The following is a 22,819-nucleotide window of genomic DNA, read 5'->3' on the forward strand; positions in this document are numbered from 1 at the left end:
GCCGCGGAGCGCCCCGGAGCTTTTCCCGGCCCCGGCGGCTCGCGGACGGAGCGGTGGCGGGCGCTCGCTCCGCCTGTCCCGGGGGCATCGCTTTCGGCTGACTCCGGCGGAGCCGCCATGACCGACACCACGCGGTACTCGGGGTGAGTCGCGGGCGGACTCTGAGCTGGTTTTACTGAGACGAGGAAAACGTTCTCTGGGCTGGTTTAAGCCCGGTGTCTAAAATCCATCTCCGCTGTTAGTTCGTTGCTTTACCTCTACTAAAGCACGCGGAGAGAGCCAAGGCAAGCCGGCCCTCCGGCGCCCGCGCAATCTCGGTTCGGTTAGCGCTCGCATTGCTGGGCAGCTGTTTGGGACCACGGGGATGTGAAATTCCCATTCGCGAGGAGCTTTTTAAGCCGTTACGTGCAACGTGGCCCGGTGTGTTACCTGCTGGATACTTCTGGCAGAACCCCATCAAAGAAGGAGCTAAGGCTGCCGTTAACGAACCGATGACAAATACTGAGCAATGCCTTCTGCCGTGTATGTAGACATAAGACAGAAGTCATGGAAGGGGCTACCAGCATCGGGAGATGGAACGAGGCAGGCCGCCCGTGCGGCAGCAGGGCTTGACAGAAGGCAGCTGCCACCCGGAGCTGTGCCTCTCCCCGGCCCCGGCCCCGGCCGTGCCGCCGTTCTGCCCGGTTCCTCCCGCTCCTGGCGCGGCTCCCGGCGCTGCCTGTGCTCCCGCTGTCCCGTGCCGCTGCCTGCTCGCCCTGCTCACCCCCTTCACCTCATCTCCCCGCAGCAGTGGGCTTGTCCACATCAAAAATCCGCACCTGGAGACGATGGATGAGGACGTCCTGTATCATCTGGACTTGGGAACGAAGACGCACAACCTGCCGGCTATGTTTGGGGACATAAAGGTAACTAGCAGGGGTTATAGCAGGCAGCGGCTCGCCGTGCTGCCATCCCACGGTGCGGCCGTCCCACGCCGGGGCCCCGCTGCCGTGTGTGCTCCTGCCGGAGACCTGCAGCTCTGCAGCCAAGGGTCGGTCCCCTCGTGCTTTTGGGAAGCATTGTTTTAGCATGAACACTGTGAAAATGTGTCCCTTTTCTCCCTGACTCTATGGCCTCTGTGTCGTCAGCAGTGCTCTTTAATTGCAGTTGATGCTGCTGATAGAATAAGTCAGACAACAAACTAACCTCTGGCTTGGCTTTGCTGGCAATAGGTGTACCAGCAGCTTACATATACGGCAGTGGGATTATTTCAGATTTTCTTGACCTGGAAGCGATACCCAGCCAGGTGCAGCTGCACGGCAGCTCCAGCCCAGGGCTGCCCGGCCGCAGGGAGCACAGCCCGGTTTCCGCGGCAGCGCCCGGCTCTGGGTGCCTGCTGCAATGCGCTGGGCCGCTCCAAGGAGGCAGCATCCCGCTGCGGACACCGCCGCATTGGAGGCTGAATCTTGGTACCTGTTTGAGCGAACGCTGCCAACAAATCTGCGTTTTACACCCAGTTTGTCTGCGTTGGCGGCAGCCCGAACAGGATGAGGGCGTTCGCGCAGTTCATGCACAAGGAGCTGGGGCTGGAGGGCGATGGGGAGGACCTGGCCGACATCTGTGCGGGGACGGACCGCTACGCCATGTACCGGGTGGGACCTGTGCTCTCCATCAGCGTAAGTGCAGCGCTGCGACGTGCTGCCCCGACCCTAGCCCCTGTCCTCTGCTCTCAGCTGCTTGTAGAATAATCAAGGTTGGAAAAGGCCTGTAAGATCAAGTCCAAGCACCACCCCATCCCCACTATTCATTCCAGCGCAGACTCAGCTCAGCTGGTGCTTGCTATTTAAAAAGCATGGTATTCAAAATGAGCGTGCATGTATTTTGCTCATGAGATGAGCAGTGTGACAGTTCAGCAGGTAAAGACGCTTCTCACCCTGCACGAACTATGAAGGACGGCCAAAGGTTTTCGTTCCCCTGGCACGAGCTGCACGGCCAGAACCTCCCATGTTATTGGTTACTCCCCACGGATGGGGCTGGGCTGCAGGGAGCCGGGGCTGGTGCCTGGGGCTGGTGCTGCTCTCGTGGCAGGGATCCCATCTGATCCCTCTGACAAAGCCAAATCCAGCCTGGCAGAGGGGCAGCCTGAGGGAATCAGTCTGATATCCTGGGGAACAGTCCTGCAGGTGCTCCTCCTTTCCCCAGCCCGCTCGCTGCCTTGGCCAACAGAAAAAAAGTGAGGTCTTTATCATAGGAAAAAAGGCCACGCTCCTGAGCATCTTGTACTTCCAAAGGCCAAGCCAAGAGCAAGCTGGTGCCTACAATGGCGCAAAGAACTGAGATGGGAGGCGTGGGAGAGGGACAAGGGTCATCACGGTGGGCATGAGTTTTGCTGGGGCTCTGCCAGCCTCAAGCAGTGGTGCTGGGGCCACAGCACAGCACTGAGGGCAGGAGGGGCCGGGTGCTCCACCTGGGCAGGCTGCAGGAACAGAGAGCTCCCCTTGACAATACCTACCGGCCTCCACAGTGGGAAGAGGGTGTGACGCTGAGCTCACTGCAGTCACCCACCTGGCACCTACGGAATGGCTCTTTTTTCTCAACAGCATGGGATGGGCATCCCTTCTGTCTCCATCATGCTCCACGAGCTGATCAAGCTGCTGCACCACGCCAAATGCCGAGACGTCACCATTATACGCATTGGTACTTCTGGAGGCTTGGGTGAGTTGTCCCAGGTCTTGCTTCCAGGCAAAAGCCTGTTAACAATTTTTTTTCCAGCAGTTAGTCATGTCATGAACTTTTGCATTTTGTCAGGTCCCCGTGTATCAAATAACATGATACTTAATTTTGGGTTAAAACCCAGCACACACAGGCTTAGCAGAGCACGTTTTCCTTCTGCCTGCTGGGGCAGCGGCACCGCTCACGCCTGCACAGCCCGGTGCCAGGGCATGGCTCCGCATCTATAAGCAATTCAAGTGCTGTCACTCAGCACGCTCCCAGTCATTTATCATGTGCTGATTCTGTGCACTTTACTTATACATCTGTGCCACCACATACATTTCAATTATTCCCCCACACCTGTTTCACTCACTAAAAAACTCGTCGCGCAGAAACCTGCGGGTATTTCTCTGTGGCGCTGAAGCCTTGCAGCAGGTCACAAGTGCCGCGAGCTCAGGCTCAGGCTCAGGCTCTGCTTTCCCAGGCGTGGAGGCCGGCTCCGTGGTGATCACAGACAGGGCGGTGGACGCCTGCTTCCAGCCGCGCTTCGAGCAGGTGGTGCTGGGCGACGTGGTGGTGCGGGGCACTGACCTGGATGGGGGCCTTGTGGAGGAGCTCCTGGCCTGCAGCAAGGCTGTTCCCGACTTCCCCACGCTTGTCGGGCACACCATGTGCACCTACGACTTCTATGAAGGTAAGACGTGCTTTGGCTGTCCTTCCCCACGCGATGCTTTTACATGGGCAGAGCTATCTGCGCAACCAATCCTCCGGGCTGCAGGAGCTGGCCCACCGGTGTGTCAGGGTTAGTTCAGAGCGGTCTGCGCCTTCAGAACATGCAATACAAATCCCAGCACTTAGCCAGGCCAAGAGTTCCTCTGCTAATTGGATGTGTGTGCACCTGGCACCTTGATACATTTGTAGCGTCGCCTGTAGGGCCGGCACTGCTGTAGGTGGTGGTGGAGCAGGAGGGAGAGCCGTCCGGTGGCTGCTGCTCGGCCCAGCCATGGCATGGGAGCGCAGGTGGTCGGGGACCCCCCAGCAGCGGGGGTCGATGGCCTCAGGCTGCAGAGAAGCAGCCCTTGTCCACAGCCGATCCCTGCAGGTGAGCCATGCTGTGCTGCTCGGGACAGGATTGTAAGTTCGGGTTAACCAAACACCAGAAGAATGTCAGGAAGCGTGTGACGTTTGGGTAAACAAGCTTCAGTTATTCTGGAACTGTTTCCTTTTCAAAACGAAGTGCTGATTACAGAGTAGATGAAATGTAATTAATGAAGAATTAATAGTCTGAGAGCTATCTATAAACCTCTGCTTGCGAATGCAACCATCTGCGTGCTCCTTAAGGCCACATTTTATTTAAATTGAAATTCATTAAGAGGATTAACAGTAGGAACAGCAATAAGATGCTGCGCTGTGCCCAGGTTGGCATGGCCACAGGCGGCTGTTCTGCTCACCCAGAGGATGCTGCACGGTGCTGGAGGCTGCACAAGGTGCAGGGCGCTGACTGTAGATCAGGTGTGGGGAGAGGAGGCCCAGGGCTGGGGGGCATGGCGTGCAGTGGGTCCTACCTGGGGGACAGCCCGGGGCTGCAGATGGAAACCCACAGGGAGCAGCACAGGGAGCGGCCGGAGCCAGTGCCTCGGAAGCCCGGATTGCCACGTGCTAACAGCTCCCGCTGCCTGCACCAGTCAGTCCCTAAAAGAACTAAACCTAACTTAAGGGGGTTTTCCTCTCCCTGATTTTCTGCGCAGCTTGCTGTGCCTCTCCCACAGTGACTTGGCGTTGTTTGGATTTAACCTGGCATGCCTCCACCTGATGTACATCATGGGCTGTGACGATTTGCCCCAGCAGAGTGCCAGATGCCTCCTGCTCAGGGGCCGGGTCTTCCTTTCTACAGCGTAAACCTACATTGTTTTCTTCCTCTATACAGAGATGTAGTATGATGGCCTTAAAAGTTCAGGTTAACTGGGGCGTGCATGAGGTAACTGTGCAAAAGAAAACTTGGTCAGCTCCAGCTAAAACATCGGCACTGCAGCCAGCCCCGGGTCACCGCGCCTGCTGCCTGCGAGGATGAGCAGTGACAGTTCTGTTTCCTTTCAAGGTCAAGGGAGATTAGATGGAGCCCTGTGCTCTTTTTCCAATGAAAAGAAGTTGGAGTACTTAAAGCGAGCTCACGATGCTGGCGTGAGAAATATTGAAATGGAGTCGACGGCGTTCGCCGCGCTGTGCGGGCTGTGCGGGCTGAGAGGTGAGTGCTGCCCCGGGCTCCCCAGCTCCTCCCTGCGGGGCGCGGGGCTTTGGCGTGTTACGAGAGCCGGTGTGAAGGCCAAAAACGCATTCCTCGCAATTTCCATTAGAAAAAGCACAACGTCACGGCTCAATAAAAAACAAGCTTGTTCCAAAAGGCCCGAGTACTTGTTGGATAGAGCAGGAAGTAACACCTCACCCCTCTCAGGGCCTGGGCGCACCTCTCAGCTGCAGCGATGCAGCCAGGTCCCATCTCGCTGGCCTTGTGCCCGCCCCGCACCTTCTGACGTCGTGCCTCAGGCAGGCCCCCAGCAGGACCCAGCGCAGCCCCTGTAACACAGCACTTGGGCCTTCTTGCAGCCGCCGTGGTCTGCGTGACGCTCCTGGACCGGCTGGAGGGCGACCAGATCCGTGCGTCCCACGAGGTGCTGCACGAATACCAGCAGCGGCCCCAGCGCCTGGTGGCGGCCTTCATCCGGAGACGCCTGGGGCTGTGCGCTGCCACAGGGAACACGCAGCCCTCCAGCGACTGAGGGCACTGCCACCCCGCACGGCAACGTGGGACCAGCCCACACCACGGGCAAGTGGACCTGGAAAGCAGAAAAGACAGACTGGGGTGGGCCACGCTTCCCCAGGGCTGCAGAGGCAAGCTGCTGCTTGCGAGCGGGGTAGCCTACACTGCCCCTAACACTGCTGTGCCGGCATGGCAGATCTCAAACAGCTGGAATTGCATCAACGCTGCTCAGGAAATAAGAGCGTGCCCCACCGGCTCCTGCCCTGTGAATGGAAGGACTGTCCTGCAGGGTGCCCTTGCCCCATGCCCCTCGGCAGGGGAACACGTTGCTCCTGGTGCAGCGCCGGTAGCTAAGCACGTGGCACACACAGCTCATCTGCTCTGTGAGTGCTGCTGCTCCTCAGTGCCATCAGGAAGGGCGCCTGGGCTCGTGTGACCTGATGAGCTGTGTGGGGTCAGAGCCCTGGCCCAGGCACCCAGCGGGCGGGGAGCATCTCTGCCACCAACACACGGGGATGCAGGCAGGGTCTGTGAGCGCTGCCACACGCTGTAAAAGGCCAAACTGCTCATGGGTAGGGGTGAAGGGCACGCACAGGGGTTACGCACAGCCCAGCCAATTTACCACTGAAACTACTTCCAGTTTTGAAGGCTCACTTACAAGGTTGCTTTCAAATTTTAGAACTGTGACTTACAGGATTCAAGAGTTCAGATAAATAAAAGTGTTACATATTAAAGAAAAACTTGAGATGGTATTTCTAATATTATTAAGAGCACAAAACATTTCAGTCTAAGGACACTTGTCAGCATTCTCCGAGGGGCCGTCCCTGCGGCACTTGGTCTCACCCCACAACCTGGTCCAGTGGCAGCTGGGGCCCTCCCACTGCAGGGACCCTCTGACAGCCCACTTGGGCCCCTCTCGCCCTGGCCTCCCCACCACCTCACCCTCACGCAGTGCTGTGGGTCTTGGGCTGCTGCAGGGCTCCCTGCAGTGTCCCAGCATCCTGACCTGCCATCGCGCCAGGTCAATGCAGGGAGCACACAAACTCCACTTGTTGCAGAGGAGGAGCCTGGTTCTGAGTTTGCCTTCCTGGACTTCACTTTTCAGGCACAAATACTGATCTGATGGCTGAGGAAGACCAGGACTTGAGGCAGTGTCCTTCCAGCATGGGAACAAAATCAGCCATCACCAACATGCAATTTAACCCACAATTCAAGCTCAGCTCTGCAAACTCCAATGTCCACTTCAAGAACCTTATGTACTAACAGCAAGGTACCTTAGGCTCTCGATGAAAACCACTCCAGGAAAAGAAATACGATGCTTTAACATTTTGCCCAGTTTGGTAGGGGTTTGCTTTGCTGCAGCTGGCACAGCTACAGCCCCAATCATTTGCTTTGTGGGACATAGCCACTTCTTTATTTACTAGAATACGGTACGGTTAAGACTCTGCAATCATTCTGCTTTTAACGTAATGATTACATTGGGAAATGTTTATTCTGTTGCACATTCTGACACCCTCCCCGGGTTTCAAATCAGTCAGTTAATGGCTTACAGGGCTCAGCACCTCCGTCACTGGGAGCTCCTTTCAGAATGCAAACCATCCAGCACAGCCGCCCGCTTCCCAGGGATCAGAGCCGGCACCGCAGCCGCTCACATTTCTCTTCTTCTATAAATACATATCCAAAAGCACATATAAGCTTATGTGCACATAAGCTGGCACAAGCATTGCGTTTCTGCAGCAGTTGGTACCACACCAACTCATCCTGCAGCTGCGGCATACTTGACTTTCCAGCACTAGTTAACATTTGAGCCACTTCTGACGACCCAAACTGACAGCTGAGCGGTACATCCTAAAATGGAGTGACTTCATTTTCATAAAGAAGTTGTTCTCAGGCTTCAGAACATCCAGGCTGTAGCTCAGCTGCACACACTACACAGGTCTGCATGAAGTGTTGCCCTTACCCAGTCTGAAACAGAAAAGCAGGTTTGCTGACCTGCACTTTTTCAATGTTGCACTGCTACACAAAAATCCTTCTAAAAATCTTTGTTCCAGCCTCTCCATATGAACAAGCAGCCCAGCTTTGTGGCTGCTGTAAGCTGGCACAGGCATGCCAATGTGAGGGGACTTCTACTGATATAGGTTGGTTTGTTTAGCAATAGGATTAGTACATCAGTTTAAGAACCAATATATTAGTATAGCAGAAGGAATCCATGAGTGATGGTTCTAAAACTTTCCATTTCAGCTTTAGTAGCTGAAAGTCTTGTTTTCCTCAATAATTTTGCACGGGGGACAAAACAGAATACTTTTATCTTTTGCCTCAACAATTTTGCCTCACAAGAATCACAGGAGTCATAACAGAGTATTTTATCTTTTGCACCCAGTAGGTGCAAGGACATCTTCCTCAGATTCCACATATGTTGTTTTAAAAGTTGCTCACTGTGGCCCAATGAGCAATGGAAATTTTCCAAACTGGGGAAAAGCGGCTGAAAGTGTCGAGGAGTCAAAGGTCTCCACGATGAAGCTGATGGTGGAAAATGGGGAAGAAGTAGGTGGGCACTCGACCGCCCCAGATACCACTGAGCATGCCCAAAGGGACATTAGCATATGTCAACGAGTCCTTGAAAAAGAACGAATTAGTGTGGCAGTGTGCTGCATATGTATGTCTCAACTGTTTAAATGTAGAACCTGAGCTCCGACAGAGCGCGCTTGCTTGTCAGGTCGCCCGGTGCGCATCGTGAGGAATAAAGGAATGCTGCTTCCTAACACCACGCTGGAGTTACAGAGCTCCTCCCGGATTTCGGATGACACTACTGAACCTATTCTCTGAGAAACAGCAGATGTGACAGCATCCACAAGGCTGCTCAAAAACCAGAGCCCCTTTTTTCAAAAACAATTTTCTGCTTCATGTGAACTTTGTTTTCTCATAAGCGTCTTGCTATTTGTAAGAGAGGAAGAGACTGTTATAATTTTACAAGATTTTGCACCACTGAAATTATCTTCTGGATCTGCCTCTAAAGGCAAGAAAAAAATACTGCCTTAAGTTTGAGACCTTCTGTTTTTGGGAAGCCACTGAGAAGATTTATACCCTCAAGCCAGCCTGGTCTCCAGAAGAGAAGCAAAGCAGTGCTGAGCTCCCCTGCAGGAGCATCCAACGAGCCGGCCAAGTGCGTGTTAAAAATAGAGAGTGACCCCAAACAAGACACCAAAGTAAAATGCACAAATATACACAGAACTGCAACATGACACAAACATGCAATCACTAAACCCAGAGGATACACAGCTCCCACTGCTCTTGAGCACGCAGTCTCTGCAGCATTTCTACCCCTATCAAAAGAACGTCGCTTCGAATCTCAGATTACTTTGCCTCGGTTTAAAGCTGCTCATTCTCTGCAGGCTGTAGCACCCGCCCTCCCCCGGCTTTGTGGTACCCTTCCTCACTTCTCTGCTTCCGACTTTGCGGCCTCACCCACCCAGGCCAGAGCAAACCTCCCACCCCGGGCACCGAGACCCCTCCTGACATCAGGTTACGCTACTAAATGCTGTCAGCGTTACCTTCAGTGTAAGAGAAAAATGTTACGTCACCTGACTGGCTGCAAAACGCTGAATGAGTCAACAGGAGAGGGCACGCTGCCTGCGCCAGCTGAGGAGGGGTGCAGCCAGCAGAACTCTGCAGCTGGGCCTTGCTGGCAGGGACCCCAGCATCCTCACCCGCAGCTCCTCCTTTGGGCAGCAAGGAATCACTGTCCGCTTCACGTGGCCTTGAAGATACACGTCCCATTAACACCTGTAAGGCACCACAATGTCACGCTAACTACATTCCTATAGTTAACTGGATACGCAAATATGGATGTTCAGATCTTTCTGACATTCATTGTCCTCAGGAATTCTGGGTTAAGCTCCCAGCTGAAACTTGTTTACATACAGAATATATTTTACAGTCATCTTACGTGAGGCTTGAAAACGCACTCCGTTACAAAATGAACTGACATCAATCTACCTTTCATTTAACAGAATCATATGCAGCGGTGTCCGCTCCAGAATAAAGATCCCGGATCTGAAATGGTGTTTATAATGTGTAATTCATTCTGAAACACCGTCAATACAAAATTGCTTGCATGATTGGTTTCCAGTAAGTATGATGCAGCTAATTGGTTTCTAAATATAGACAAAGGTTAAGTTTCTTCTTATAGTAATCAAGGAATAACAGAAAGATCTTATAATTAAAAGAATCAAATTCTCAAGCAACCTGGACTGAAAGTTGTGTGGGATGTATTTGTGTACCGCAATATAATCTAAGCGACTGTGAAGCCGTTTTGGATCTATGTTGCCAATTAAAAACCAGAATTCCTACCCATGCTCTATACCTAATTGACCAGCAGTGTTTGCAGAGGTCTTTCCCATCCAGCGGCTGATCTTCCACTGGGAAGAAACACGGGGAATCCTGCGGCATGGGGAATTGTAGAGCAGCCTACACCCACCAAGCTCCCACAAAGCCTTCACCAAGGCGGGTGTCAAATGTCATACTGAACCCTGTACAGGAAAGGCACAGCCTTTTCTTAAATGATTGCACACAGTGACAACTGAGTATTTCCATGACACAGCCGAGGGGAAATTTATTGAAAGTTCTAGTGGTATGGCCCAGACTATACCCCTGAAGCTCCTCTGTTCTTGATACATGAAGTGCTCTACATTTTAAAAGCTGTAGATTCCGTATCTCTTCTTGGCAGCTTCAATGGAGGAATTTTTGGCAAAATCTCTTTTGCATAAAGTGTTTTATGAAGTCCAGCTTCTCGAAGAGCTAACTCAACACGAAGCCTGGGGTCAGAAATGATCTGTTAAAATAAACCACAGCAGTGATGAAGCAAAACTGTACTTTCCTCGGTTGCACTGTGAGTAAGTGTATCTTTGCAGACTTCTGGGCAGAGAGCTGGCTCCACCCATTGCTCCTAATGTCTTCAGTTTTACACACATTATATTCTATGTTCTGCCATTAACATTATTATTTCAGCTATGCAGTCATTATCGCGAATTGCTCTCACAGTATGGTTGCATACAATAAACCATACAGTAGAGCACACTGACAGACCATTACCTGCTCTTCACTATACGTATGCAACTCAAACAGTGGCTTTTGGAGAACGAACTCTTCTGTGGTCCCAACACCCATCCGAGCTTTAGACGCTGTGGTATCAGCCACCACTCTCACTGGGTCTGGTTTTGCTACAACAGAAACCTAAAGTACATGATAGGAAAACCACCGTTACAGTCTGTATAGGCCCATGGTGGTACCAGTAACGCATGTCCCTTGAAAACATGATCACTGACATGGGTTAGAACCTTAAACCAATCTGCCTCCATGTATAAGTGCTGCAAAGCTGAAAAGTTCAGCCCAGAGCCTGTGAGTCCCCCCAGGGCCGCAGGATCGGGTCCTGCGACCAGCACGCAGCCCCAGGCACCCTCTGAGTGCGCTCAGTTTAGCCACGTCCATATTTCTGGACATCATAGTGCACTTCAACATCTTAACATTTCTGTTGTCAGTTACAAAGCACGTAAGATTTATAGTGTGACAGAATTAACATTCATGTCAGACCTAAAGTGCATTTGAGCTTCCTCATTTATTTGCTTGTGGCGTAACAATTTTTTTTAACTTCCACGTAATGTGTCAGTATGTGTTTCTGTCCTTACTGTGTATGAAAATAGCATGCATAAGAAATAGAAACACCTTTTGTCGGAGTGCTTCCAGGCATTTCTCTTTTACTTCTGCTGCACGTGCTTCTCGAAGGGCCTGCTCCTTTTTCTCCAGGAACCGCTTTTCTAGCAGTGCTTGTCTAAATTTTACCCTGTAAAACAGCACGCATACAAACGGGAAAATTGGTCAAGTTTCACCTTAAAGTTGTTACTTTCCAATGGAAAACTAGCCCGATGCTCTCTTATGCCCATCATCAAAATTCCTGAAAAATGCAAGGAATGCCGTTCCCTTTACGTATTTTTCATGAGTTGGTTAACCTTTCAGACTTCATTTCTACAACCCTAGCTCTTCCCTAGCAAGCTTTAAGCTTTATAGCACCATTACTCACTTTTTTCCATTTTCTTTGCCAAGAAGAAATGTTCTCTGACATCTGTGTATGGCAGCACAACTGTTCCCTATAACCCTTTCCATTTAAAGAAACAAATCACTTCCAATCTTGTTACTGGAAGAAGCAAGAAAACTCGTGAATTATAAACTTTCTCCAAAGAAAAAAACCAGAGGTTAGCACACATAATCCTGAAACTTCACCTACTGCACTACTTTCGCCAGTCAACTTTTTGCAGTCGGTTTTCATAGCCTTTGAAATACTACTGCCACCATACTTGCTCCTAATTCTCAGCCTGCTGCCAGGGCCTGTTTCTTAGGAAGCTGCAGGACGTTCTTTGGTGTACCGCTGTCAGCCCTTTCACACGAGCTGCTGCTGCCATGGTCTGCCTTCAGGGGAGCGGAGAAGAAAGGGCTGCTTCAGCTACAACTGAACTGGTGATACTGTTCTCAGCATTCTCATAAGCTCCAAGGAGTTCGTGTGCTCTGAGCTGTGCATACTGGAACTGAATGCGTAGCCGTGTTGGCAGCCACAGCCCAGTAACAACTACTGGGACAAAGAAGTTGGTCCTAAGAGAGTGGTACAGAGCTGCCCAAGGGAGGGGACTTTAGCACCACTGTAGCTGCTGCTTACAGTGGCAATCTTTACAGGTCATTTTCTTCTCCTGGGAGAAAGCTTAATCAGTTTTTCATATGAAGAATTTTTAATAAAAAGCAGAAATGTTCTTTTTTCCTAGGAAATGACAAAATTATATCAAAAATCCTTCACTCTCCTTGAGCTGACTGCTATGATGAGAGTTCTAAAATCCCCCCATGTTATCAAATACAAAATCCAACAGCTTGGGAACTCCTGAAACTGAGGGCACTCGTTCAGGTCTAAGCTCACACACTTTGTCTCTGCTGTGAGATTCACATGTGGTAATTACACACGTACCACACCGTGGTAATTCACATTACCCAGTGTGAATACGTGCCAGCAATTGTAAATGAATACCAAAGCAACCGACAGGCAGAGTAGGGCAGCCAAGGGACCCAGTATGTTGTTGCTCTATAAAATTAGGTAAAATTGATTTTATAGAAAACTAGAAATTAAAATATCTTAATATTCAATTTTGACTCTAAGTACCACAGTAAGTAACAACTTTAATAAATCACCAGCTGAAAAACGAGCTTAGCTGATCAGCTTCAGTAAAACCACTTTTTGAAGTGTTGTGGGCATACATTTATGTAATTTTTGATAAGCAGAATTTCATTAAAACTCTGCTTTAAGACACCGCCTCAGAAATATTCAACAGGAAAATATGGACTGCAGTTTATTATGACGGTTTTAGCTGGAATTTGGGAGTGGAAAAAAGGTTTATAATACAGGTAGCATTTTTGCTCTGTATCACAACTTACCACGTTCCCCACGTCAGTTCAATAAGCCCCTCATTCATGTTTAAATCTCTGCTGCCAGTGGGCCACATGCAGACACGCAGTGCCCCCAGCAGCTCATGAGCTGCTCCCCCAGTTCGGAGGGGCCGCGGCCTGCTGAGCAGTGCTACGGAGAACGCACACACCAGCACCCACCATGCTCCTGGGGCAGCGCTCCCTCAGCTCCCGTGCTTACTGCACAGAGTACTGGAGGTCATCGCCAGGAACAAAAACCACCGTGTCTCTTAAAGAAAGTCAAAAGGCTGTGAAAATGTATGATACAAATAACCTTAGAAGCTTTAAAAGCAGAAGTCCGTTTTAAGGAGTCAACGGTTCCGATTTTTTAGCAAGCGTTCTAGATACGCGAGCAGCAGAAAGCTGCAGTTACCGGGGGACTTCCAGGCTGAAAAATGGAACACCCCATGTTAGATGTCTCTGCTGTCAGACAGCCACCAAGCAGAGGAGCTGCAGGTACCGAGCTTGGACTTTGGCTCTCGAAATTCCACATCTTGTTTCAGGTGCCTTTACTCCTTGGATTTGGTCCCAGCCCTGGTTACCTAGCATCTCACACTTACCCGGTGAGACCTGAACACGGCAGTGAGTCTAGGATATATATATATTTAATAATTGTTTTATAAGCCCAATTGCTTAGTTTAAAATTAAATATAGAAACAATTCAGGATAAGGGCAGAACATTTTTCGGTTTCTGATTGCATCCGTTAGAAACGTTCTGTGTTTGTCCAGGCCGTATCTCGTTCTGGGAATAGTCAGCTAGCTCACGCACACCAAAACCTTCTCCTTTCCCAGAAAAGCCTGAGAACACATCAGATCAGAATTGCTGTGCTACTCTGATCCAACTTTTACAATCAGCTCTGCAAAGACTTAAAAACATGTTGTGCTCTGGAACAGGCTAAACATGTGAGGACACAATTGGTCTCTATAGGGCTGCAATCCTTCACTGTGAAAGCATTACGCCAGCACGCCCGCCTTCAGAACAATACGTGCCTGATGCCGTGCTAGTAGCACTACAGCTCCTAGTAACAGAAACACCTCTCTGCCCTTCTTTGATTAATATTTGTGAAGGCTTTGAAGATGAAAAGCACAGAGAATTATTAATCTCCACAAAGAGTAAGCATTTTTCTTTAAACTGTTTTATTTTGTACAGTATGCCAATTGAAGGAAACATAATGCTAAGCACTCGCTGACATTTGATTCATAATAGCCCGAAGGTATGATTGTTTCCTTCCTGCATTCCTCAATGAACTGTGCCATTTCCTTATACTTTATCCTGCAGTGTTTATTACCATAAGAAAAGAATATTCCCCAACTGCATGGCATGCTGCAGTACACAGGTTTAAAGAAAAGTCATTTTCTTCTGTTCAGTTCTGCTGAAATCTCAGTAATTCAAGCCTGTGTGTATTTCCTCTGCTAGTAGCTACAACCACTGCAAGGTATGTTTAAGGAAAGGTATAGGTGTACTTGCAGCATGAGGATGGCTGTATAAACTCAGCTGTCAGCAAGGTGTAACAAAGTAAGATGGAAGCAGTGTTTCACAATGAATGACTACAATAAATTTCAGTCTTTTAATGCCAATTGAACTTTATCCCTCTTTTAATTCCGCTTCTAGTCTGTTCAGCTTGGCGAGTCTCTTCACGTAAAAAAGACAAACTTTTGATTTGAGAGCAGTTATAACCACACTACATACGATGGTTTTTTAATGGTGTTTCTTCCTTCAGCAGGTCATTAGAGACCATATTCTGCAGAGAACACTTGGCACGGGTTGAAACACAAACACGTTCAGCCCATTCATCAAACGAGTGAACAGCAGCTACAATGAATGCACTGCAACGTACATTGCTTGTATTTTAATTTCACCCTTTGAAGCATTCTGGCTCTAACACATAGAAAAATCAACATCAAGATTTTCTCACTGGCATTGGTTAAACTCCTAAATGAAGTTTGCCTGAGAGGAAGAAACCAAACAGTTCAGTGGAAGTACTTGATCCAGAGCAGTACAATATCATTTACTGTATCAATAACTGAGAGGTCTTGATGCAAACAAGTGCAACAACTTTTACTAGAACTAGGTCTGAACATTCAACACGAAGTAATAATTTGATTGTCTCAAAATTTAAGGGCATAGTTTAAGGCTCTCTGGAAGAACAATAAGCATCCTTAAGGCTACAGATGCTCGATGTGTTCCCCTCGCTGCCTTCAAACAAAAACAAACCTGACTACAAATCAATTTGGAAAATAACGTAGAGGGTTTAGCTACCCAGCTGCTACACAAACAGCATGAAGGAGCTGGTCTTAATGTGTGTGTTCTTCGTTTGCAACTGTTCATTGCTTACATGGCTATAAAGATGTGTCTGATTTGAATTAATTTAAACTAAGAAATAAATTGCTTTCAGGATACAGCCATGATGCAACCTTCACATATCAAGTGGGGAAAGTACCAAACAGGAAGAAAAAAAACACTTATTTTATTTTGTTTTAATTTATAAGGTAGGGAGAACAAAACAAATTATACTGTAGAAAGCTCTTACTGGTACTATATTCACATTTAATTCATTTTACCGTTCTCTGTCTTTAATTGCTTGTTTAGCCATTAATTTTCTTAATTCCTCCATATGTTGTAGCTCTTTTTCTTCCTGTTCTTGCCACTTAAGCTGTTTCTCAGCCCAGTATTTTTTAACCTAGAAATTGAACAAACACAGTAAACAAACTAACAACCATTCATAAGCCTAATTTTCAAGAAGAGTTTAGACATCTGTAGATAGGAACCTGTGAACGAACCCAAGTTCAGCAGCTGAAAAATGTACTGTGTGTGCTACGTGTCCTTTGATTATGTTAGTGATATAAAGCAGTTAAACCTACATAAGGTGACTGGACTACTTAAAATGAAATTTACTTAAGAGACCCTCTCACTTAGGAAAAGAATTGCATAAAATGGCAATAAAAATAACATCTGTGTCATCGACTGATTATACTGAATTTTGGCCTCTCCTGGAGATGTCAGCTGCAGTAGCAGTCACAATACCTTCCTCTTACACAATCTACCTTGTGAAGAAAGATCTCTGACTGTTAGGGTTCAAAATAAAACAGGTCTTCCAAACAGTGCTTCTATTTCAGCATTGCCAACTTACAAGTCAATTATCTACTTAGGGCATTCTTTATACATGAAGAACATTTAGAAGCATTCTAGTAAAAATGGTTATTAAATCCTGTTTGGAATACTTACAAAATAAAGCTCTCTCTTTCAGAATTATTCTGTATCCCACATTGTCTGAAGGATTTTTCATAATTTCTAAAGAGAGGCCAGTGGACATTTCTGAAATGCGGTATTTAAATACACAAGGAAAAGGTCTGATCTGTGTCTAATTGAAGAAACAGAGCATTTGTACCTAAGATCTATTGTCATTTTCCTCCCTTGTGCTCTTAGAGCCACTTGCCACTATCAACACCACATGAGAAAAGACAACTAAACAGAACAAGCTTTAACACAAACAAAAGCAGTGGCATCGTTCCTTGCAGCCAAGAAGCAAACTGTCATTAGATATGGACTCCCCTTTCTCAGTACCTCTCATTCCGGTGCTGGCGGTGGAACCACAAAGGCTCACCATCACACGTGATGAGAGACCACTTACACATTATCCATCACATACCAGTCCAAATACCATCACATCTCACCCTGACAACTCTGATAAGGAAAGTGAATGGGGATAACAAACACTGAAGTTCTCATGATTTCTGCTTTCTACTTACCTTGTAACTTTAACTCCAGAATCTAAAAGAGTAACGAGATATCAACAAAGAACAATTACAAGGAAATAAATGTCAATGTGAAAAAAAATCACATATATACAATACGGTTTTGTAACACAATGCACATAATCTTGAAAAATTCCCCTGCGTATTTGTAGAATTTATGTTTTTAAAGTTCAGTGGCAATGTCTACAAGAAGCAAATCAAAAGTAAAGAGAAAACCCATATTGACTGAAGCTGATCCAAGACTCCTCTGAAGAGAAAGATTTCTCTGCCTGTTTTTCACACACAAAATGTTCCCTTCTCTATATTTGAATCCAAAATTATACTCTTAAATATTACAGATAAATAGAATTAAGGATAAATAAAACAAATTAAAACAAGGATAAAGCCATGAGTTGCCCGGTCAGACGTCAGAGCAGATCCTGGTTTTAGCAGGAGGTTGAATTAAAGAGTTCTTGAGGTCCCTTCTAATCTGAATTTCTTTTCTTAGGAAAAATGAGAGCATTCTGTGTATTTTGAAGGAAAGAGGAACATCTCGTTAAAGTGACTTCTGGACAATTAATGGCAATTTTTCTAACTATATGATTGAGGATAGCTTGGCAGGAGGACTGTACTCTGCCAAGAATGTGTCTATAATCTTTAAGATAAATTGCAGGAAAGGAAGAAGATCAGGTGACCAACGTAAGCAGAAACTTCTTCAGCTAGACAAGAACCTGGATACGTGCAAAATGCGAAGTCATGACCAAGAACAGAGAACTCGCAAATCAAATAAAATTGATTAGAAATTAGGCAGCTTTTCAAATGTTGGCTTCGGGGACTTACAACAATGAGAATTAGCGGGCGGACAAGAGTTCATCTGGAGATAAGGCTTCAGCAGCATCAGCTTCTTTTCTCCAGGTACCGCTTTCATTCAGGTGTTTCTTTGCAGAATTGTCAGTGCAACCAAATTCAACAGTTATGCACAACTACCACCAGGAGCCCTTTAGCAAGGGCTTCTGCTTTTGACCTGTTTGTCATGGCATAAAGACGTGTCTCTTCAAACAAACCACAGACAAAATATTTGAGTGCTATAAAAACAGATAGGGAAATTCCAAGTAGTGTAGGATTTTATTTCCATTTTTCTGCTAAGGCAGTTGTTTCCACCAGCCTGCAAGTCATTTATTTTGGTCTGCTATCATTTCCTTTCTGCTTTTAGTAAGTGTTGTAAAGTAAATTGCTTTAGTAATAACTTAAGCAAATCGCTGTAAAAATAGATAGCTTCAGTTTTTTCTGCAAGGACTATCACTGCAAGAGACACATCTACTGAAATGAGTTTCCATCAGTTTCTAGGGAGTCTAATTGCCCATGTTTTAGTCCTGTCAGTAAACATTTGCTCCCACTAAGGCATGTTACACGGAAACTAGGCAGGTAAATAAAGACAAGAAGGCAAAGTCTACAGAGAAAATATGATCACTTATAGGAAGATTTCATTTTCCTTCCTATTTGACCAAGCTTTCTGCAGTGAGACATATACTGACACCACTAAAGCCTCCAACATGCACCCTGAAAGCACTCTACTTGGAACAGGTCAGCCTTTTCTTAACTCTACTTCTAACTGCCATGTTAGAAAAACGCAGCTCTTAGTGGCTCTTCTCACAAATATGTTAGTGTGAGAAGCCCCACTACATTAAAGGAGATCGTTTACTCATCACCATCTGAAAGACCAGTCAATAACAACCTAGAATATTCTCCTACTTATCTGTTCCAGAAATAATTTTGCAGTCTTAGCAAATATTCCACAGGTAAATTGGACTACAAGGAAGCCAGATTTCAATGCAAAAATAATCAGAAAAAGGGGCACCATTTTAATACTAAAACCTCCTGAATTTGCATCATATCCTTAAAATAAAAAGGTCAACAGAAATATGTATGTGACAATTTGATTTTATAAGCACACCATATTCACTGTTGAAGTTTACACTTATGCACCAAAGTCATTTCCCAAGTGGTCACCACACAAGTGCTGAGAATAATGTCATGTAGGCTTCCAATATCCTGAGCTGGGTAATAGTATCGCTGCGCTTCACGTTCATGTTTAAGGTCCTTGTGCTGCAACGAGCAGCGCGCTGTCTTGCAGAGAACATTCTGTAAAGCCCATTTGCTGCATTGCAGCATACTTAACTGCAGCATTGGAAGCTTTCATAGTCTCTGCCATACTACTGAGAAGCACAGACCTGTAAGAGTCCAAAACTTCTAATGTCTCTGCACTAAGGTTGAGTGACATCAGAGAGTTACAAACACTGTCTTTGCCTGTACCTTTCTTTAGGAACAAAGTAACACAGATGCACAAGTAGAAGCAGGTTTGAGGCTAAAACGGATGGTACCAGAACTCGACAGGCTGCTAATCTCTATAATGACACTAAACATGTTACAAGAATAGAGAGCAGTGAGATCAGTTAAAGATTTTAACGGCAGTTGTACATCAACAAATGTAAAAATACCTAGAAGTTTCTCATACTTTTTCTTTCTCCTGAGCTCTACGAATCATTTCCTGCTCTTTCTGCAGCCTTTCTTTCTCGTCTTCCTTTTCTTTTCTTCTAGCAGCTACAGCAGCTTCTAGCTCAGCCGCTTCCTCCTGTTGTGCTCTCCACTGTAGGATCTGAGAGAAAGGATTGAAAAGACTGTTTAAACAGCTGTGCAGTGAAATTTGTGCAGTGTTGTGATCCTGCAAAACTGAGACTAGTAAGGAAACCCGTGTGATCCATTTTTAAACTAAAACTTGCAATGTCAGCAATATGTAATCGTTTAGTTAGCACTGTCTTTCTGCATATTAATATATAGTTCACAACAGACTTGTGTATTATGCAGTAAGAACACGTAAAAAAATTAAGTAAAATTGCCAAAAGAACTTCAGTAACATCGGATCTTAAATCCCTTTTCAGCACTCGGACTTTCAATAATAATTACATTTCTTAATGACCCTGCCATATCCTTTATAAAAGAAGATCTATACTGTAAACACTGTGGCACTAAGGGCAGCATGGCGACCTGTGTGGGGAAACGCGGTCTGCTCCCGACAGACACTGCCAGTGCTGAGGAATGGGAACGGAGAGCTGTAATTTCTCAGAAGCAAAACACAGCTGATTACATCGCGGCCATCCTCTAAAGCACGGACACAGTCAGGGTTAAGCTGCTGTAGCCTGAGAAATGACAAATGATCATCTGAACCTCTGTAATTAACTATGGCCATCCCAACTCCGCAGCAGCGCCCTACTTGCTCCTTGCCATGAGTCAAGCAGGGAAAAGTGAACACGATCACAAAAACAGCAAATCAGAAGAAGAGATAGAAATGAGGGTTCAGAACAGGCATTAAAGCTGTGTGCGTAAAGCGGATGTGCAAAGAGGAAGAGAACTGGGGAGCGAGCTAACAAACCAGCCCCAGGACCAGAGAAGAGCGAAAGCACGAAGACCCCCCTGCGAGTAGAGCAGCACCCCGTTCCAGCCCAGGGCTGGGGGACACGATGTCCCTGCACGGCCTCAGCCAGCTCCCGGGAGCCACGTGCCGTGCTCAGCAGGCCCAGCTGGTGGGCCGCCCGCTGCCCGGGCTGTGGCAGGCTGCCCGGGTGGGACGGATCCTGCTCAGCACACCAAACTGCGCCGGCCGCACAAGGCGTGCCCTCCGCTGCTGTCAGCAGGCAGCGACTGCTTCCAGTGCTCTCCAGCGCGCTGCTCCCAGCGTGGAGCCGCGACTTCCCTCGGTGCTGCCACGAGCAGCTCTACGCTCATCCGTTACGCGTGGGTCTCAATGGGATTAACGCCGTCTCCTCGTTGCTGGCTTGCCAGCTCTTTTGGCAGTGGATTTCTGAAGCGTTAACAGACCTCCATGTTCCTCAAAAGAATGAGCCCACGGCCATTTCTCAGCTGGTTCTCTATACTATTGTGGGTACTTGCATACTGACAGTAAAACATTTCATTTGCATTTTTCAATCTTTAATGCATGTCACCGGCTGCACGTGCAGACCATTAATTCTCTCCCTTGCTTGTGAAAAGCCTTTGTTCGGAAACGCGGGGCCCTGGCAGCCCAAGTCCCTCAGTGAGCAGATCTCTGAGGGACAGACACTGCGTATGCCCCACTTCGCTTAGGTAACAGTTCTGCTTTCTTCTTTGCAGCGTCCCGAGAGATTCAGGGCATCTTCAAGCTAACTTTCTGTCATGGTTTTATGATTTTTCGTTATTGGTATTCCACTTCATAACATCATGTACTGTACTGGGAGTTAGAGAGCTAATGCTCCAGTTCTGTGGATCGTGGATAGTTCCGGGTACCTGGTTCTCAAAAGAGAAGAACTACATTTCCCAGGGGACTTTGCTGCTCCGTTATCATTTTCCAGTCAGAGGGAAAGATAAAACTGTTTGCAGATCACAAGACGTTCCCTCTTCTCTTCCCGTCTCTCGTCCCGGCAGCATCTTGCTCCCAGCCATCTCACCATTGGCACTAGAGTAAGGCCCACCTTAATTTTGGACACTCTCTCTCATTTTATTGGATTTATTAGCTTAAAATGTAATTATATTGTTTTATATTGTGTTATTTTGCATTCCGATATCTTATTTAGTAAATTAATTTGTTTCTCCTCAGATTGTTGTCGCTGTTTCGTTTCTAGGCCCATCTCCCTGCCCTTTTTCCCTTTTCCCTTCCCCGGGCCATGGGCTCGTGGGTCCCCTTTCCCATTCGTCACGGAACCGGGCCGAACCTGCCTGTAAACCGCTGACACTTTCCTTTGCAATTTCTATTCTCCCAGAGTACATACAACTTTTTCCAGCTTCAGCTCCACTCCCAAAGTTAAGAATTGCAGCGTAGGTGAGTGAGTCTTACACTTTTAAATGGAAACAGGGCTAAGCTGTGCCAGCAAGCATTAATGGTACAAACGAAAAATGTAGTGGGACAGCTGGCCAGAAAGGAACATAAACGTGCACACGTGGAAACTGCAGGTGAGAAAGGATGCTTCAAAATAGGCAAAAAGATCAATTGGGATACATGCACAGAGGAAAACTGAGCTTTTTTAAGAACGTATTTGGCAGTATGTGGTGACGTAACGGCAATCAGCACAGAAACAGCTTTTTTTTTTTTGGCTATTTAAAATAATTTTGAGCTGGAATTCAAAATTGTATATTATGGAAAGAAAATGTTCAAATCTTCCTGCTGGATCGCTTAGCACAGGTGCTACTCCTTATAGGTGATCTTTCTCCTCAGAATTTTAAAAATGTTCCCTTAGTAGAATCTCATATCTTGGCTATGTAAGCAAAGAAAAATAAATAAATAAGTAAAAGACATTTACTAGAATTTCTTCAGCAGTGGTAAAATTACCCTTTCACTCCTGGAAAGAAAAAAGCTAAACATGAAACTAGTCCTTTTAGCTGGCCAGAGCTTAAGCAGGAATGTTTGAACACGAATGTGGAAGAACACACAGTCGTTTCCACCTCACTTTCAAAACAGACTGAAACAAAAACATATTCTTGAAGCTTTCAAATCTAACAACAAAACAAAAAAAGAACGAAATGTGCTAGAAGTATATGCAGACCGGAGCTAAAATTAAGTGCTGGGAAACTGACAGGAAATTTAAACTTGTGTAATAACAACACTACTTGAGATACTCTGAACTAAAATGAGTCAACAGAGTTAAAATACGTATCCAAAAATTGCTTTTTGAGCTTGTATTTTCCTAAACCCTGCTTCACATTCTCTTCAAGCTCCCTAGAATAATGATAAATGCCAATGTAAGTGGGGTCAAGATATGCTGCAGCTTCAGCTTCCTTCAAGTCTGGGAACCCTCTTGATGCCTTACTGATCTTCTCTGGATATTCATTACCTGCTTACCAGGATCTCTTTCATTTATTTTATTTCAGCCATTAGTTAGCATGGTGAACCCATTAAAAATGTTTTACTAAAAGCTGCAGTTAACTGAAACTTCAGGGGAACTTCTGATTGTATATACTGAGACAGAACTATCCCAACAGAGAGCCTGCCATTGGGATAATTGATTAAAGGAAAGCCTATGGCAATAAATCAGTAAGTTGCACCTGATACTAAAGATACTAAAACCAGTCCAAAAACATCCTAAGCTTCCTTATTTGTTCATTTTG

General features: G+C 46.8%; 3 protein-coding genes across 10 annotated transcripts in view; 1 reads left to right on the forward strand and 2 right to left on the reverse strand.

Annotated features, from left to right (window-relative positions):
* The window catches only part of ACVR1 (activin A receptor type 1), a 51,660-nt gene extending 48,990 nt beyond the window's left edge, over window positions 1-2,670 (reverse strand). The window contains exon 1 of the mRNA XM_021397731.1: window positions 2,545-2,670. Coding sequence (XP_021253406.1) covers window positions 2,545-2,582 — 38 coding nt within the window. The 5' untranslated portion in view covers window positions 2,583-2,670. The remainder of the gene's footprint in view (window positions 1-2,544) is intronic.
* On the forward strand, window positions 7-5,468 carry UPP2 (uridine phosphorylase 2). Of its 4 annotated transcripts, none has more exons than XM_021397734.1 (7): window positions 7-143; window positions 788-905; window positions 1,497-1,655; window positions 2,580-2,694; window positions 3,176-3,385; window positions 4,790-4,936; window positions 5,296-5,468. In XM_021397734.1, the coding sequence occupies exons 1-7, from the start codon at window positions 118-120 to the stop codon at window positions 5,466-5,468; spliced, it is 948 nt and encodes a 315-aa protein (XP_021253409.1). In that variant the 5' UTR covers window positions 7-117. The 4 variants fall into 4 exon arrangements, with proteins under 4 accessions (XP_021253409.1, XP_021253410.1, XP_021253407.1 ...); XM_021397735.1 differs by having other exon boundaries at window positions 791-905; XM_021397732.1 differs by lacking the exon at window positions 7-143 and having other exon boundaries at window positions 150-905.
* The window catches only part of CCDC148 (coiled-coil domain containing 148), a 60,606-nt gene continuing 41,811 nt past the window's right edge, over window positions 4,025-22,819 (reverse strand). For 2 of the 5 annotated variants that reach the window (XM_021397724.1, XM_021397726.1), the window contains exons 11-15: window positions 19,200-19,340; window positions 15,512-15,630; window positions 11,171-11,288; window positions 10,541-10,681; window positions 10,034-10,280 (exon numbers count right to left, since the gene is read on the reverse strand). In XM_021397724.1, coding sequence (XP_021253399.1) covers window positions 10,134-10,280; window positions 10,541-10,681; window positions 11,171-11,288; window positions 15,512-15,630; window positions 19,200-19,340 — 666 coding nt within the window. In that variant the 3' untranslated portion in view covers window positions 10,034-10,133. Of the gene's footprint in view, window positions 9,233-10,033; window positions 10,281-10,540; window positions 10,682-11,170; window positions 11,289-15,511; window positions 15,631-19,199; window positions 19,341-22,819 lie in introns of those variants that run through there. The other 3 variants (XM_021397723.1, XM_021397725.1, XM_021397722.1) reach the window with 3 other exon arrangements.

Source organism: Numida meleagris, chromosome 5 (assembly GCF_002078875.1).
Source record: "Numida meleagris isolate 19003 breed g44 Domestic line chromosome 5, NumMel1.0, whole genome shotgun sequence".
In the NCBI taxonomy this organism is placed as follows: domain Eukaryota; kingdom Metazoa; phylum Chordata; class Aves; order Galliformes; family Numididae; genus Numida; species Numida meleagris.